This window comes from Perna viridis, chromosome 9 (genome assembly GCF_037379345.1).
Source record: "Perna viridis isolate PV_CMFRI_1.1 ecotype Kerala chromosome 9, ASM3737934v1, whole genome shotgun sequence".
Lineage (NCBI taxonomy): Eukaryota > Metazoa > Mollusca > Bivalvia > Mytilida > Mytilidae > Perna > Perna viridis.
The window spans coordinates 37,923,504-37,942,700 of NC_142453.1; the positions used below are offsets into that span (position 1 = coordinate 37,923,504).

The 19,197-nt window shown below is 33.3% G+C and overlaps 1 protein-coding gene across 2 annotated transcripts; it reads right to left on the reverse strand.

The window, feature by feature from the left end:
• Nucleotides 1-512: 512 nt before the first annotated feature.
• Nucleotides 513-19,145, reverse strand: LOC148608281 (uncharacterized). 2 transcript variants are annotated; one of them, XM_088543758.1, is made up of 10 exons: nt 18,997-19,145; nt 15,829-16,083; nt 14,561-15,487; nt 8,573-8,783; nt 8,036-8,178; nt 5,972-6,152; nt 4,845-4,992; nt 4,272-4,339; nt 2,377-2,513; nt 513-1,743 (listed from the first exon to the last, which is right to left on the reverse strand). In XM_088543758.1, the coding sequence occupies exons 2-10, from the start codon at nt 16,063-16,065 to the stop codon at nt 1,678-1,680; spliced, it is 2,118 nt and encodes a 705-aa protein (XP_088399884.1). In that variant the 5' UTR covers nt 16,066-16,083; nt 18,997-19,145; the 3' UTR covers nt 513-1,677. The 2 variants fall into 2 exon arrangements, with proteins under 2 accessions (XP_088399884.1, XP_088399883.1); XM_088543757.1 differs by having other exon boundaries at nt 8,015-8,178.
• Nucleotides 19,146-19,197: the final 52 nt, after the last annotated feature.

The following is a 19,197-nucleotide window of genomic DNA, read 5'->3' on the forward strand; positions in this document are numbered from 1 at the left end:
ATTCAGTTTGCTATGCATTGTGTATAGTCTATGTTTCCTATTTTCATATTCTGATCATGTATATTTGGATATTGACATATCTGAATTACCTTCTGGTTATTTCTTTTGCTGATATGGATCCGGACGTATGGTAAATTCATTTGTCCAGGTGCACCTGGTCCACGCTCCCAGTTTTTAGTGGAGTCCGAGTTGCTCATTTGCTTTTGTTACTTTGTATGCATTATTTTAGTTGCTCTGTGTTCTTTATTGTGTATGTCTGTTTTCCATGTCTGGTCTTTGTCCCTGGATTACATTCTTTTGATTACCGCTATAACCTTGGTTCCCTTGATTACTCTTTGATTACCACTATAACCTTGGTTCCCTTGATTACTCTTTGATTACCGCTATAACCTTGGTTCCCTTGATTACTCTTTATAGGATTTTCTTGGAAGAATCATATAGACCAATGGCATTGGTTTTTTTATATTGATGTTTTTAAGGATAAATCAGTAAAATAAATTACAAGTCCATGATTTGATCAGACTATACCATACACAATACTGTATGGATTTAATGAGTAAAATCTTCATAAATTTTATTTAAATGTATAACCTAAGTAGTTGATTTTTATCAGTATAATTATAAAATAACTATGTCATGAAAAAGTTACAAATTACTGTTGAAAAGAACCAGGAAGAAACATTCTAAAACAGCCTTTATAAAACATTTACAAAAAAAGTAAAAAATTGTTCTATTCTGAAAGCACTGACTGTATAGCACTACGGTAAAGCTTGAACATGAAAAAAGTAAAAAAAGGCTTATTAAAAAATTCACTTATCATTATAGATACACCCTGAAGTAACATTACGGATTATTTAAGTAGCTGTCTTTGTAAGAATCATGCAAAATCTGAAAAATGTGATACAGCCCAAAAAACGGTACATATTTTTATTTTTGTAATGAAATGTGTAATTATTCATTCAAATCTGCATGCTCTTAGGAGATAATCAACATTGAAAATATAGTAGATTCTACTGTATTTTAGTGCCATTTACAGAGTTATCTCCCTTAATCTTGAAATCTACAATGCATTCTATATAATTCGCATCTCCTAAGAGCATGGGTTATATGAAAAACCACATGTTTATTTCTGTTTACTATGACATTTCAAACATCAAAAATAAAAATATGTAGGCTTTTTACCCATGAATCACATTTTGCATGATCCTTAGCTGGAGTGCTACTTAAAAGGATTGAATCTGAATATGCCATTACTTATTTCATAGATAGCAAACACATTTAAACCAAATACCTGCCTATTCAAAAATATGCTACTTTTAGAAAACAGTTTGATAAAAAGTGAGCACACCTATCATATTTCAGTAAATTTTCTTTCATCATTTGTTAATTTTGAACCCAACTACAAATACTGTAACCTTCTACTATCATTAACAGACATCAGGTCTGTCTATATACTTTTACAACAAACATCTCCATGTCATTAAGATATCCATCAATGAAAATCATTATGCAAACAACAAGATCAAAATCCATACATTTAAAATCACGACACAATCAGAAAATTGTAACTTTCATCTCTGAAAACCACGATAAAAACATGAGTGAAGAGTAATTTCCCTTTATATGATTGACAACACAAGGTTTGGCAGGAGTAGAGCTGTATATCTTCAGCAGTTCTCAGGATAAAATCTCAATCCATCTGACAACACCTCGGTTGACTAGTTCCCTGTTTACAAATGTTACCTAGAAAAGAAAACAGAATCTGATTAGGTAATTTATTGAGTATTTAAAGTTCTTTAATTTTGATTTTTGTAAGTTTAAACATTAACATTAAGAAAAATCTCACAAATTCATAAAACTGCTTGTCCTAACTATCTAATTCCCAATTCACTTATGTTATTTATTAATTCTCCTTCACTAGTTAGTTTGAATTAGATCCCTATCTGAGATGGTAAATAATAGATTTTCAACAAGTGAGCTGCAGATAGCATGTTAAAATCTAAAATTTACCATGAAGAATGGAGAAACAGTTTAAACAGGCTGACGGTATTAGTGTCTCTTATAAAATATGTAGAAAACTTGGAAAATGTATAATGGCAGAAATCTCTCATAGATATTTAATCACGTACCTGTTTATGCTACTTTAAGACAAAGCATTGTTTTAGTCATATCTTATGAAAATCAATCATAAAATCTTGGAACTTTGTGTGTCATTTTAACATGTTTTTTATGGAAAGATTCACATTTTTTTTGCAGTCAAAATTCATACAAACAAGACTGAAATCGTAGGGGTAAATAAGTCTGCAATCACGGGCCAGTGGTAAAAAAGTCACATGATTTTATAATCACAGGATAAAAATGAGACATATCACTTACTTTCTCTCCACTGATCTGGTATATATGGCAATAAGCTATTCCATCTTCATTTCTCCCTACAACCTGGGCCTGAAGTAACTTCCCTTGGGTGAGCTCTTCTAACACAGCAGCTGCTTCAGAACTAAAGTATTCCTCATCTATAACAAGAAAATAGTTCCACTGAGATTTATGTAGTTGGAGCAATGAAATGGATCAGGTTTCTTAAAAGGTTCATGGGTTAATTTCATAGTGTTGGCAACTAAGTGCAGATTTATAGTGACAACAGTTTGATTATTATTCAATGTGACCTCATGACACAAATCATTTGCTAAGGATTGCTGTTAAATGATTCCTTTACAGATTATGACAATATCCATTGCACAAACCTTTAATGTTAAAATCTAACTTTAATAATTTGCATATCTGTCTAAGAAGCAAGAATGACTAAACACCAATTTAATTGCAGAAATTAATTTTCAACTAGTCATATTATTCAGTGTACAATTTATATCTTTCAACAAACGAATTTAGTATGAATGTTGCGTTGTGTGAAGTTATCAGTACAAACAGGAAACAGACATCTCATACCTTACGATGAATAGAACTAACTTAAGATGAATTTCAAAACTTCTCGAGACTTCCAATAAATTTACATTACAGTAAGCAAGTGACATTTGAGTAGCGTATATACTTGTATGTAATGTCAGATTTTTGGGATTAAATTTCAACTGTTGAGAAGGGTTCAGACTTATAGATGAGATCTAACTAATGGGCAAAACATTTCAGCTAAAAAAAATTTTGGTTAGTGGTTGTACAAAATTTAGCAAGAATGAAGATAAAACAACTTATTAAACGGGTCAATTATGACAGAAAATGGGGTTCTGATTTAAAGGAGAAGACTATGTCAGTCACGAATATCAAAACTAAAATTAAACTGAAAAAAAAAAAAAATTTCCTTTTCTGAACAAATTAATCATGATTCATAAGGGAATTTGAATTTCCCACATCTATGGAGGCCACCATGATTTGTTGAGCTTTGACGTCACTAAGTCGGTTTGTAAAGTAAAAGTGAGTGGGTAATTGATTACAATGTCTAAAGAAGGCACAAATTTGGGACTTTTCTTTTATACTTCCAAAGAGATTCAGGCACAACATGTAAGTAAATGTCAGAAAACATTGATAAACGATTTTATTTGCAGCCCGAAGACTAAAATTTCTAAGGAAAATCTACCAGGTACTTCCAAACAGTGTTCATGTTGCCAGTCAGAAAACTGTTTGAATATTTCTCATTTGTACATTCATAAGCTTGACGAGACAGCATGTTTTGGTGATTAGAAAAACAGGATCTTAGAAATATTTACAGAATATTCTTTGTTTACATATTAATATGCAGTACTTGAATCAGTATCAAACTGGGGTAGACGTCAAGAGCCAATCGGAAGCTATCGGTAATAATCAATCAATAAATTCTGCATGTGATCAACACTATCCATTCCTTCAGATAGAAGAGTTTTGCAAGATGGCTTTTCACATATTTCTCGAAGATTTCGAAATTTTGCAAAGCTTATGCATTTTACAAAAGTGCATTGTGCATAAAAGGTTATTTATTTTTGTTTACAAGTGTATAATTTTTCATATGAGCCTAACTTAATGTAAAGGTGGTCTTTCCCTATTAAGGCAGCCTGACTTATACTCGAGTATACACAATACACTACTCAGTTCTAACAATACTATTTATCTTGTAAGGGGGTGGCATTTGAGTGAAATATTAACGGTTTATGCCGATTTATAAACAATACACTACTCAGTTCTAACAATACTATTTATCTTGTAAGGGGGTGGCATTTGAACGAAATATTAATTTTTTATGCCGATTGATTTTCACTGCACTCCTCAATTCTAACTATACTATTTACCTTGTAAGGGGGTGATATTAGCCATGTAACATTCTATTCCTTGAAATGGTAATGTCATGAAGTCGCTCCTGTTAAAGAGAACAGAGCAGACAATTAAATAACAGATAAAATCAGAGAAAATTAATCCCAAACATCAAAGCATTTCAAATGAAACCCCTAATTAGTAGATGAATAGGGCTGCAACTCCAGCACAATAAATACATAATGCAGTGAAACTGACCTTGACAGCATATTATGGCCAAACACATTATGTTAAAACTTGAGCGGTTCTCATAAACATCAAGACAGACATTCATGAGAATTTCTAATCACTGCCACTCTTGTAGCATGTGTAAAATTGGGGATTTACAAGAGCTTTCCACAAGATTCAAAATAATCTTTTTGTAAGGGTGATCTTGACTTTTGACTCAAAAAAATATGGTAAATAATCTGTATGTCAAGAGTATCATCCATCTACAATAGGCACCTTCCTTCCTGCTATAGCTTTAATCTGTGTAAATTTCATTAAAATCCATCAAGGCAGTTTTTATCGTCAACACAAACCTAAAATATTCATTTCAATGATTAACTTACCTTATCTGTCTCAGATCAGTTCCAGATAGTCTGGAAAATCCCCCATAATCAACAAATTTAACATCACATTCATCATTATCATCATACACAGCAGTGACCTGGGCTCTGTACCAACCATCCATTACTGGAGCAACACATATCACACCAACTAAAAAAAAACAAAACATTATATAGAAACTTATTTAACATGATTAGTGGGTCACACCCTGATACAACCATAAAGTTCGAACTCAAAACTGTTTTGAAAGAACTGAAAAAATATTTTCAACACAGTAGTCAATCCTGCCCTGCCAGTCACCTCTAATAACTTAACGGTCACTTCGAAACCCACCCAATTGTTTTCTCCATTTATTTTAACTCAAATCAGCAGTCACATCCCTAACGTGGCCATGGGCACTTTTTTTGACTTCTTATACCGGCCGTTTTGTAAACATTTGGTTTATCACATGACCCGATAACAGTACCGTATCATATGACTTAATTATATTTAGAACATGTAAATATAGAAAATTAGGTTGCCGAAGGGATTAAATCAGTATTACAATGAAAACAAAATTAAAGATTCAATAGTAAAGGTGTGAAATTTACTCACTGGTCAGTGATAAAGTCGTAAAAACTCAAGTCTCCATTTTAAATATGAAAGTTTGAGTTGCAACAAAATGTCTCAGAAACGAAAAATGGAAACAAATGAGGCAATAAAAAAATTAAATAGTGGAAAAGGTGTCTGTGCCATTGTAAAGGAAATGGATGTTGGAAAAAACACAAATCACTAAAATTGCCAAAAAGAAAAGCAGAAATTAAGGACATTGAAAAAAATGTATATTTATTGTCATATATTTTTATCTGAATGATCTTATGAATGAATATATTTTTAAATACATGAATCTACTTCCGAAAATGAAAGATAAATTCATGTAATATTATGACAATCAGAGATCGTACAATCTAAAGGAATATGGGATTATATGCTGACATCAAAGTATTTCTACATCACAATTTGTAACCTCATTCCACAGGTCACCTCTCTATAAAGGCCACTCTGAGTATTCCCCAGAGGAGACTGCTTAATACAGGTTTGACTGCATAGGTGTCCAACAGTATGAAAAATGGTAACAGTAGATGATTACCTTCTAAAGGTCTAGGTAACTGTGGGACCACCCCATCCTGTGTGTAACAAGCATTCATATACTGGTTCAACCTCTCCAGTGATGGGAATGATGGATGCGTTGGTTGCTGCATGAAGATATGTCCAGTGTCCACAATGCTAGAAACCACCACATCTACTGAGACACCCTCGGGCAGCTGGAGCTATTAAAGTATAGAAATAGACATTTTAAGTTACTGGACAAAGCTACATCTAAAGTGTACAAGGAGTCAAACATTAGAGTTTAGTTATATAAACAGCAGTATGCACTGGCCTGGATTCAAGTTAAAGCCATCCTTTAACAACTGAACACTAGCATAAATAATGGAGTGCCATATCTGAATCTATCCCTGAAAGTAAGCCATTGTTGTATTCACTTCAATATTTTCTTTCAAGTGTTGTTTTTTTTTTCTTTTTTGTCTTCTCGTTCTTGTCACAAATTACCAAGGTAAAATTCTTCAGTATTTAATCAATTACAAGAAAAAACAAAGTGACAATGTCAATGACAGGAAATGACAATGAGGGAAGTGTGGATGACATTTCTAATGATAATATTTATGCATATCTCAAAAGTTACAAGAAGTTTCAAAGAATCAAAATAATTCAAAATATAGCATCTTATGTATTAAACAGATGGTTAAGATGCCCATGGTATATAAAACATGTACTAATCTTTCCTTTTTTGATGTTACAAGAACTATACAAATACATAATTTATACAACTATGTACCTCACATTCAATCTGAAAAGTATATCAAAAAAATTATATTAGTTCATCATGGAGAGTTAATTGATTTACATAAATGTTGGACAGTCTGACAAATGCAAATGTTGCAAAAATTTGAATTTCAGAATTTATAAAGCAAAACAAACAACGAAAGTGTCCCACAAGTGTGACCCATTATCTTAGATACAAGTGTGACCCATTATCGTAAAGTGTGGAAATTCATAACTCTATAACAAGAATAAGGACTATAAGAGGTATCTAACTGAGCCCTAGTCTGTGGATTCAGTTAGGTAAATTGCAAAGTCCCAGGATAAAAAACTCATCAGATTTATGTTGATTTAGCTCAAGATACAACTTATATGGAGAGCTGTGGGAAAAAAAGATTGAATCTAACAAAAAGATACTTTCACACACTGTATTTGTCCTGCAGTCCTCATTGATTCTTTTATCAATGGTTTGTGAATGAAAAACTGGAACCTTTCAACTAAATCACAATATAATTTAAGTAGTAAAAATGAGGAAAATGCTATATTTCAACATGCATACCACCAAGATACCAAAAATGAAACATTCTAGCTAAGGGACCTTTCTTCCACCACAAAATGTCAACATTGTTTTAAGTATAAACCAGCTCTGTATAGACCATTTCATTATACAATTGCAATAACAATTCTCTTGTAGTTTCAGAGAATTACAATTATGTGAGGCTGTATTTATGAGCAGACATGTTCATGGTTCTTCATAGAAAAATACAGTTTTATATTCAAAAATCAAACTCGTCATATGACAAGAGATTATTTTTTATGACAAAAAAGCTCTAGATTTCTATCAAATAGTCTAATACTTTAAGATTTTTGAAGTTTTACTACTTGATTGTAATAATCCTTATTGATTAACCAATATACATGTAAGCAAAAACTAGGTTAACAGTGTATGTATGATGTTATTTGACTTGAAATAAAACCATCTGTTTTTCTTTTTTTGGCACCACTGGAATAACAATGAATTATGAAATGGTCTATTACACAGAGCTCATCAACGAGTACAAAAACTCACCTACACCTTTCCAGAACTACTTCACTACAGAATTCTTTCTAATATAATTGAGTCCATATCAAACCTATTAGCAATCAAAGGGTATACTTTACAATGGTAAGTTCACCTCATTTTAGTTACTATCAAAACCATTATAAACTAGTTCACAATACCAAACCCTGGTAATTAATCAGAGAATTCTGCAGTAAAATTAGTTAAGCCGCTGGCAAGCCCACACCACAAAAAATCAGAAAGTTATATTACCTGAGTAATTCCCGGCATTACCTGCATGATCTCTGGCATTAGAAGAGGATTGGCTACAGGAGGCTGAGGGTCGTTCAAGGTCGGAATGTTTACAGGACTCAGATCAACTTCAGGGAACCTCTTGCCAATCATTCCCAAGGCATTATCTATTTGCTTTTGGGTGCCTAAAAATAAATCACCTAACGTTTTGATTTGTAATTATTCTACCTGGTATCTCTGTACAATGTATTAACAGTACTAAGTTGTACCATGAATTAATTTTAGCCAAAATTAATGAGATTACTAAATTATCAATTTCATGACTTCAATCTTCAGATATTTGTATGTTTTTGCCTAAAATTTGAAAAAAAAAAGAAACATAATTTAATAGCTTCATAATACGGATACAAACACAATGATGCTATGTATCTAATATTTTCCATTGTTGTCTCATCATTACTCACACACTGACAAAATAATGAACAATGGAGTTATGAAGTGAAGTTTGTAGAAATAAAACCTATTCATATACTAATACCAAATCCTGTCTTCAAAGGCTGAAAAAGTTTACAACCTTACCTTCAACAGTACACAGCTGAAAAGCTGGTGTAAATGGATTTGTATTCAGAGCAACATTAGCCCCTGATCTTTCCTTGATGTAGTTGATATTTTTTCCATACTTCCCTATCAAACGGCCACATAGCTCTGTAGGAAAGTTACACCGATATGACAAAACAACTTTTGAGTTTGTTGGGACCCCATTAATTCCTTTATCACTATCCAATGAAGCCTGCAAATGAAACAAAATAAAATGCAGAATTTGGACAGCTTGGACAAGCGTTAACATAATATTCACACTCTATGCAGATAAAGATTTGGATTGTGATTAAATTTTTAACAAAGCATAAGATTCTGACAAGAATAAAAGTAGTTGAACATAGAATTTTAAAAACTTGCAATCAGACATCAGCTGTAAGATATTAAGTAGCAGTCTTTCTAAAAATCAGATAGGAGGTGATTCATGCATGTCAAAAACCCACCAAATTCAGTTTTATTTCTTGTTCAGAAACTGTTATAGATCACATGACCAGACTTAGTTTTTCTTTTGGTTGTTGCGCTTTTGAGATAAAATTTATACAGATTGTACATGAAATTAGCACTTTGCAAGAGTTATCGTTCTTGATTTGGTGTGATTTGGTTGATTTTAGTGGGAAGTTAAATTGTAGTTTTCTCAAAAGTACAGATCTAAATACAGAAAGGACTATTGTCGCATAAAAATATAGCATGTGTTGACCAAAAAAACATTATCTGATTCATGGGTTTTTCTTTACCATGTATCATCTTACCACAGGCAGTGTCTGAATTTTATATGGACTGGTAGTTAATACAAAGGTTTTTTTTTTTGCCCTCCTTTGGTTCCCAAGTCCTAAAGGTGACAGTCATAACCTGTTAAACCTATTGAAACCTACTTTAAGTGGTATGGCATCCAGTACTACTTTCACTTGATACAGATCTACTGTAAAAGTGGAAATTTTCGCGGAAAATTTCTTACCAAAATGTGAAATTACACAATCGTTGGAAATAAAATGAAACAGAGTTATCCTTCTTTCACTGATTAACCAAGTCCAGGGCTTACCCTAAGGGTTTAAATCTATATTTCAGGGTGAACTTTACTAACTACATGTAGTCGTATTTACATCTAAATACAGACGGATTTTGTGGCAATTGAAATGCTTCGTCAATGGCTAGACCAAACTCCGAAAAAAATTGGATTACCAGACCCAACAAAGCATTCTACGCCAGAAAAACAAAAACTTACGGAGGAATTAAATGACATTATGGAAGTCGAATATGTTGCTAAAACTCCAGGGTCTGAATCAAGGAAAAGAAAACGTGGGGAATATATTCATTATACTCCAGAACAGAAAGCTAAGATAGCCCGCTACACAATAGAACATGGAGCCACTAGAGCTGCCCATCACTTTTATTGAAAAAAAGTCATAATTCCGTACGTCAAGTCGGTTAGAGAGTCTTTACCTGTGACTAAACACGACCAAACAGCTTTAGCCAAATTTGATGTTTTCAAGGCACACAGAAGTGAAACATTACTATCACTGTTGAGAAAGTCGGGGATTCGTTATGTTTTTGTGCCTGCAAGTTGTACTGACCCACTGCAGCCTCTCGATCAAATGATCAACAAACGATACAAAGATGACATTAAAAAACAATTTCAACTTTGGTACGCCGATGAGTTTGCTAAAATGTTGAAGGAAAGAAAATCCGGCGAAGAACGCAAACACGTGAAAATTGACTTACGAACATCCGTTGTAAAGCCGCTACACGCCAAATGGGTTATTAAATGTCACGAGAAGTTTGAAAAAGAAACTGAATATATTCAGCGATCGTTTGAGGCCACTGGACTCCCCATGTGAACCTCTTATTCTGCACATGCCCAGTGAAAGTTTCTGAATGTTGTAAACAGCGATATTTTGACGATTGACATGCATCCTTGATAATATTTTGATTTGTTGCTGTAATTTGTAATAAAATTGATACATAAAATTAAATTACATGTCTTTCAACTTACGAATGAAACAACGTTCTATTAATTGAACATATAAACCTGCATAATCAATGAAAATAACCAAACTAGGACACCCAAAATAATAATGGACATATTGTCGGTGTTCACTCAAGACCTGAAATAATACATAGAAATTCCAAATAATTCGCGTGGGGGATATTTTCGCGAATATTTTTTTATCGCGAAAGTAGCGAAAATAACCCCCACGCGAAAATTTTCACTTTTACAGTATATGACCAGAACTGAAAAATGTTTGTTTTGGTCCCTTTTTCTCTCCTATTCCCTCCATGGTTATGATCACGAGTTCATATCTGGTACCAAAATCAATCCCTGGCTGACTTTGGTGGTACTGAACCTTGTGATACAATGTCATAGAGGTCAATACACTATATTTGTGTATACTTAAATTGTAAGAAACCGCTGTGTTCACATGTAAGAGCAGATTTAGAAACACTGTTCAAAGTTGAATCAAGAAATTTTTCACAGGGTGTCATCATGGCCAAAATCAGCATGCAAAATTGGCTAAGTGAGCAGGGACACTACTTTGAAACATTGGGGTCAAACAAAAAAAACTAGTCATTGCCCATAATGGGACTAATAAACCCTGCAGCCTGTTGAACCGTGTACATTTGGGGACCAGAGTAAACACACGATTCATATTGAATACAATTGTTATGGGGAAAGACTTAGCACTTTTGACACACAATTTTGCTGCCAATCTAAAATACCAAACTCCAAACAGAAATCAGTACTATTTTTTTTTGTTGACAACACAATGACAAAACATGACAGCAAATTTACTTAAAACATAAATTCCTGGAAATATGCACACATCTCTATGGAAATCTAACACTCCATTGAGTTTTAATACAATCCTGCAAAGCATTAAGAAGGAGTTGCGGACAACACATCAGACCCAAGATCTGCTGATTAGCATCAAAGTTCAACAGCCATCATTTCTACAATTTTGGCCCCAAAATAAATTCCTGACAATATGCACATTCCATTATCGTCATTTAACATGCTACCAAGTTAAGTTTCATAACAATCCTGCAAGTTATTGAGGAGGAGTTGCAGACAATGCATCAAACCCAAGGTTTGCTGAAAAACGCCCAAGTCCATCAGTCGTCATTTCTACAAAATTTAAACATAAAAAAAACCCCATAAAATCTGACAATATGCATATCCTAATATGGTACATTACAATCAGCGATATTTGTTTCTCTAACCCTCAATACCGATCAGAGTGAAACTTGTTGTTACACCGACATTTTGAGTGTTCACCACCAAGATTCTAACCAACACCGACCGTTTGTATATTACAATAGTCGTAAAAATTCAATGAGGCATAACGGGGAATTCATTGTAAGATACGATGTGTGTTGTGTTTGTTTCTCAGGTAATTCGGAGCACTCCAGTTAATATAAAAAAAAATTGGTCATGTCATTAAAAATTCAGAATCATCTTTTTTTTATTATATTTTGTACATGTTTATCATTTGTTGATGTGTTGTTTTTTATTTACAGCTACGTCCAATAAGTGGAAAATATGTAGAAATATTACTTAGTATTTTTATCGAGTAATAATGCAATCTTTTGATATTTTAATTAAAATTTTTGCACTTGTAAATTGATAGTATACTATTTATAAATATAATTAAAACACGTTGAAAGTATTGGACTGGGAACTTTGTCAGTAATAATTATATAAGTTACAAGATGTTGTCCAAACAAGGACGAGATGGCGTCCTCAGCCAGTCATTTTTGACTGCTAAAATGTGTCAAGTTAACTCCGAGAAATTTCTTATTTAAAGTACATTTCAAATACAACCTACATACATCTTTATTTTAATAATGAGTTTTGTTAAACAGTTTCGAACTTTCAATGATGCCGACCAATGTTTACTCCCGTATAATAAATCAGTAATTCCTTGACGAACCTCGCAGATATATAGGTTGTCCTTTTTTAGAAATTTAAATGAGCATATTGTTTACAGTGTCTCCAATCAGGGACTGGTCATCAGATGGTCTGCAATTAATTATAATTACTCAATACAGGACAGTCATGAAGTATGTATCAGCGATAAATGTCTTTTTTTTTAAAAACGATTTTCACGTTTATTTGTCAATCTTTAATACCTATTGCTAATTGTCTCAACTGCTGTTTTATTGTACCAACGGCTAGTATCGATTTCAGCGATAGGATTAAGAATTTTCACATGTCCTCCGGACTCCCTTGTGATTTTCTGGAGTCCCAAATGAATTCTGGAGGTCAGTGACCTGGGAGATCGGGAACTAACGTTCATATAGTCGGAAAAGATTAATGCGATCAACTTCACCGTGTTGGGTGATTTTTCACCTAGGTCGGTGTTTCTCCATACACAATTAACAATGGAATATACAATGTCCCAGCTGGGTGGGTGTAACACTCACATTTCACTTTTAAAAAAATCCAACCGGCACAGTGTTTCACTGACTAACACAGATTTAAAACTCCAACTTGAGTGTTAGAGAAACACAAGTCGCTGAGTGTAGTATAATTTAACATGCACAAAGTTGCATAACAATCATGCAAGTCATTGAGGAAGAGTTGATGAAAATGCATCAGACCATATGTTGCTGTTAAACATGTACGTCCATCAGCCATAATTTCTATAATTTTTACCTAATTAGTATGCATATCTCCATGCGGTCATATTACATCCCACAAAGTTTCATAACAATGCTGCAAGCTGCTTAGAAAATAGCTGAGGACAGACAGACTGGCAGTGTTCTAGGATTTTTCAGGAATTGAGGTTTCCTCAGGAAAAATCCATATAAAATCAACGTTCCCATAGTCAATGACTGCTTTTGTAACAAAACAAATCCTTACAGCATATGAAGTTTTGAACTTGCCATGGGAAAGTGTAACTAAGTACCTAACTTTCCATGACCCAAATTTCACTTGCCCCAGGTAATGGGAAATAGGAATCCTAGAACACTGACTGGGTAAAACCAATACCCCACCCCCCCCCACCCCAACCCCCAAAACTTTGTTTGCAGGAAGTATAATAACATCTATCTACAGCAGATGATTTAAGTGTTGGTTCTAAATAACTAGATAACAAACTGAAATTTGAAGAAAAATTGATATTCTAAAATTAAAACACTCAGCAGTTAAGTTAATCTTTTTCATTTGCACAGCGATCCACACGATAGATGTCTTTTGGTAACAATTGGTAATTGAGTCATCAAAATTTAAATTTGCACATAGCTGCCACAGCATGGTAGGAAACTCACTCAAATTCTAGCCAGTCCTAAATACAATTTTTCAATATATTTACTAAATAAATTTTTGCTAAAATTAGCCAGCCCTGGCTGGCGGGCAGGCTACTATTTCTAACTCTGGTCACAGACACCTGTATTTATCAACTGCTTGTATCTATCAAATATGAATTCATATCTGATAGTCCCAAACCATTGATGAAAACAAGTGCCAGTGATGGTCGTGCCACTGACAAAATTTACTGACACATACATTTGACAAATTTACACTGTTCAGATTTCAGTTATACTGTCAATACTTCCTTCAGGGTTCTTTTCATTATTCATGGCTTTCACTTGTTTCACCCTCAGGTTTCAATTTTATGAAAATATTTTTGTTTTGTTTTGCAACTATACTCAAAGTGTTAGATATACTTTGAAGCAAGGAAAACAAAAAAGGCATAAAATCAACTGCAGTGCTGACTCACACTTAGGGTTTTTTAAAATCACTTAATCAGATGTAATACGGAACCAATTTCCTGTGTTAATAAAATGGACAATCTCAAGAAGTGAAAATTCAATGCATCCCATTCAGCCAAGGTTACCATTTCCATTGTGTCAAAATGACAAAAATCGTGGGAATCTTGCAATGGTGTGTTCTAGATAGAACACTGATTGTCCATTAAGTTACTTAAAACATGCTATAGTACCTCAGGTACTTTGCTTCACTTATAAACTTACAGTATCACAGTTTGAAGCATCAGAACTTTGAATTCCATTTTCTACAACACCATGTTGCTCTTTGCCAGGTGAGGCTGAATTTCTTTCCTTGTTTGGTGAGGCTGTGCGATCACTACTTGTTTCAGAAATTTTATCTTCCAAATGACTGGCACTGTAATTTGAACAATTAGAATCATTTCTATACCGATTAGAATTACTATCTTTTGGAGACCCCTTGACCTCTAATTGAGACAGTTCATGTTTATTTGATATTCTCTCACTAATGGATGACTCCAATTGTATTGAAGTTTCTGACATGATATCATTATTAGAGTTAATTTCTCGTGTTTGGGGACAGGTAATGTCAAGATTTGTTGATTCTAACAACGGCACCATGGTAGAAATAGAAAGAGCATCTTGTTCACCAAGATTTTCAGGTTCAACACTGTCCTCTTTACTTTCACATTTGTTTATTTGACTAACTTCACAGACATTCACAGAGGTCATTACATCACTGACTTTTGATAAGGTCATTATTTCCTCTACATTTTCAGCAGATTCAACCCCTGTTTTGTTAACAAAACTAACATCATTCATCCTTGAAGCAGTCATTGCTTCATTCAGCATTGAAAGATCCTCAGCCAAAGCTGCTGATTCATCAGTGACAGATGAATTTTGGTTGTGATGTTCAGAGCTAGTTGTCTTACTCAAGTTGTTTTTTGATTGGTTAATGTCACTATGACGATTTGGTATGGAAGAATTGAGGTCATTCTGTTGCTTGAAAGAATCTCCTGAAAGTATGTGTTCATGTTTATTAACAAAGTTTTCTGGTGTAGGTTTAGAGTCTTGGCATAGCCTTTGATTTACAGCTGAAGTCTGCAATTGTTGACTTTCTGTATTATGTTGAATACTGTCTTCTTGTCTCTCTGCATTTTGTTCATTATTACTCTAAAGAAAACATAATTATACAACCATATTAACATAGTTTCTAAATACTGAGTTTAATATCATAAATATTACATGGTTTTTTTTAAACATTTCTCAGGGTCCTTGTGAAACACTTTCTAAAGAATTATATCTAAATATAAAATCACCCTTTATAAATCAATGATTTCTAACTTACAATTTCAGTATAAAAGCTCCACAATTTTCAAATTACCAAAATAATTTCCTGTATTGGCATACCATTTAATTTTTGAACTAAGAAACTTTATACAATGTATGCCAAACAAAAAATTGTTTTCTCTTATAAAATCACTGAATAGCCTTTGTTACTGACAAACACAGACCTCTTTGTTCACAGCTTCATTTGACACTTCTTCATTTTGATCAGCTAGTAAAGGTTGTGATGATATGTGACGTAAACTTCCTTTTTGTTCTACAAGTTTTGTGTCAGCATTAGACAACCTTTGCCTCCTTTCCTCTTGTTTCTTGGGAGGTCTTTTTCTTCGCAAATACCATAATATAGCCACTAATGAGATGGTTGAAACAGCAACCACTCCAGCTAATCTGATTTCTCCGGTCATTCTTAGTCTTTCTAAACACTGAAAATATTAACAAAAGTTTGGTAAAAGCAATTCAACATGGGAATCCCGAGTTGGACCCCCTTTATCCATGTTCCCTTACAGCTTTTGAAAAAGGCAATCAAAGTGCAAGCATTAAAGGGAAACAATGCAAAAATATTAAAATCGTATGTGTTGCTTATTATATCAAAGTGATAAGGAACACGAGATATGAAATATGTCCACAAAGAAGTGTTATAAAGAAAACATTGCATTCTGAAAATTCATGTGACTTGGAGGTTGGTCTGAAGACTTGAAAGTTAGAGCTGTGACATAAGCACATGACAGGTCTGTCAGCTGAGCACAATAATGGAAAACCACCTCCCTTTCCTATGAAAAAGAGCAAAAAATTGAAAATGCTAAATTAAATTTTTTATTGTTTTCATCAAAATATGGAAAGAAATATTTTTATAATAATTTTTACACATTTCATCCCTTTCCGCCCTCAGTAAAAATACTGACTAATGGTTGCTTGAAATCATAAAAAAATTGGTAAACAGCCATCTGCATTGACCATATAGAAAAAATAAATGTTTGGACAACTATTGACCTTTACCTCAAAATGGGAAAAATCTGGCATATCAAGACGATGTTTGTTTATTCAACTCTTCAACACTTATGTTTGTTTATTCAACTCTACCACACTTACACATGTGGATGATAATTTAAGTGACAGTTTAATTGTTTGTAACCATACTTTGATTTTCCAAAGCCATTTAAAAAGAGAAATTACTGTTTCAAACCATACAACTTATAAAATAATGAATAATAAAAACTTAAAATACATGTTTTATTCAAAATTTAGGTTTCTACAAAATTACTGTATGTACTGTACAATTATTATAATAGAAGTTAAAGTCGCATACAAACCATAACATGGATTTTTTTCTCTCTCTCATTCTCTGCGTTTTTACTGAAAGTAAACTTACCTTTTGTACACCCCTGCAGAAATTCTTAGTGACTAAAATTTACAATGTAGGTCTTTTAAAAATTCAAAAATTAGGGTAACAAATAATTAGAGCCAAAATGGTATATTAAAAGGAGTTTTTAAATGCCTTAAAGACCTGAAAAATTTTCCATTAAAAGTCTTTTTTCATATTAATGGAATATTAGCCATTTAAGCAAGTTTTTCAAAAGGACATAACACACAAACATCGGACAACCTGGTTGGGGATATCATTGGGGAAAGGGAAAATAGTTAACATTTTTCTTGGAAACTTAGATTATTTGCACTTCAGTAAGTATCTCAATGGTTTCAAGTAAGTTACTTAAAAGGATTCAAGTACTTAACATGGCTCAAATAAATTGAATATTTGAATTTGAAGTCAATTGGTGTCCATTGCCCCAAATTTTAACACCAATCCAGTCTGTCGGATGACAAATTGTAGAAAGTTACTCCCCTTAGTTTAAAATCATAAGTAGCAGTCTTTATAAAAATCAAACAGAAGGTAATTCATGCATGTCAGAAACCCACCATATTCACTTTTGTTCATAATTCAGGTACAGTTACAGACCCCCTTTACAGTCTAAGTTTTTCATTCAGGTGTTTTGCTTTTGAACTAAAGTTAATATAGACTGTACATGACATTAGCCCTTTGAAAGAGTTATCGTTTATGATTTGCTTTGATTTGGTTGCTTTTAGTTTAATATAAATGTATGGTTTTCTCAAAAGTACTGATCTGAATACAGGAAATACTATTGTTACTTGAAAATATAGCACCTGAAGACCGTTAAAACATTGTTCATTGGGTTGGTTTTTCTACACCATGAATCACCTATACCATTGGCTGTGTCTGAATTTTATATGGACTGGTACTTAAAAAATGAAGCCAAAGTCAGGAATATGAAAGTCCTGCCCCTTAACCAATCAGCCACATTGCACCCTCATTTATTTTCTTTCATACATGTACTTTGACACAATGTTTTTGATCTGGTCCATTTCTACAATGGTCACTATTTAAATTGACCATTTGGATGTTTTTCACATTTTAAATAAGAGCCAGAAGTATCCATTACAACCAGATCAACTCTTAAATGCAAACTGAGTAAGAAATACAGTCACTGATTCATATCAGTACATGGCATCAAATTGTCCACTTGTTTCAAAATTATGGGAAATTTAGTACACAAGCAGCATGCTATGTAATACAAGAATATATTCTCTACAAGCTCTGAAAATCTTTTTAAATCATGTCAAGATTTAAGACCATTTGGCTAATGTAAGTTTCTTGCATAGTCGCCAGTCTTCTGAGGAAGGAAAGCCTGATTTACTGGTGAATCTCCAGGGCTAAGGTAGCAGTAATGATAATTATGTTATAGTAACTAATAGGGTTTGTGCCTGTTTATATTTTTAAATCTCAATGAATCTTGGTTGCATTCAGGGTTAACTCTTGAATTTTCTCATATTGGGTCAATGACCCATTCTTGTAGCGTGAAATGGGTGATTTCATATATGACTACGGGCTAATAATATAAATAATGCAATTTATGTAAATAAAATGGGCTATTGACCCATGCCTCCCTTTCTTTTGGATATTATTTTGCATTTTAGGGCCAATGACCCATGATGCCCTCTCTAAGTGAGTCCTGGTATTGAAACAAACGAATTATTGTAAATGATTTTCCATTCCAAGGGAAGACAACTTATTTGTATCAGCAGTGGACAATGCAATACTTCACCGGACAATCATATCAGTTTAATGCGTGTTAAAATTCCAACTTAGTCGTACTTATCTACATGTTCATCCTTTAAAGCTCACCGAGAAAGACTTTAAGTGCTACCATAAAATGCGTAATTTCTGTTAAAGTCGATTTTTTTTATTTATAGGTCATGCCAAGGTTTGTTGACAACGCATATTTCACACTGATGTTCAATAAAAATTCTTAATAATTCACCTTTTTCAACTTATGAGGAACAATTGTGAATACTCTGGAGTAATGTCAATTAGAAACAAGCATGGACGTCCAGATAACAACGAGTATTTCGCCAACCAAAGCTACCACACGTGTTTTCCTCCATCATTATCAATTCTCGTCCAACTCTCGTTACAAATGATATTGAGAACTACTTTCGGACACTTTGCAAAATTATTGCGC

Excerpts from the sequence above, each read along its gene's own strand:
- LOC148608281 (XM_088543757.1), bottom strand. The coding sequence starts at position 16,065 with ATGACCGGAGAAATCAGATTAGCTGGAGTGGTTGCTGTTTCAACCATC. Across the intron at positions 8,179-8,572 it reads TCAGCTGTGTACTGTTGAAG|GCACCCAAAAGCAAATAGAT; the intron begins GTAAGGTTGTAA and ends ATTTATTTTTAG. Across the intron at positions 6,153-8,014 it reads TAATGCCGGGAATTACTCAG|CTCCAGCTGCCCGAGGGTGT; the intron begins GTAATATAACTT and ends ATACTTTAATAG.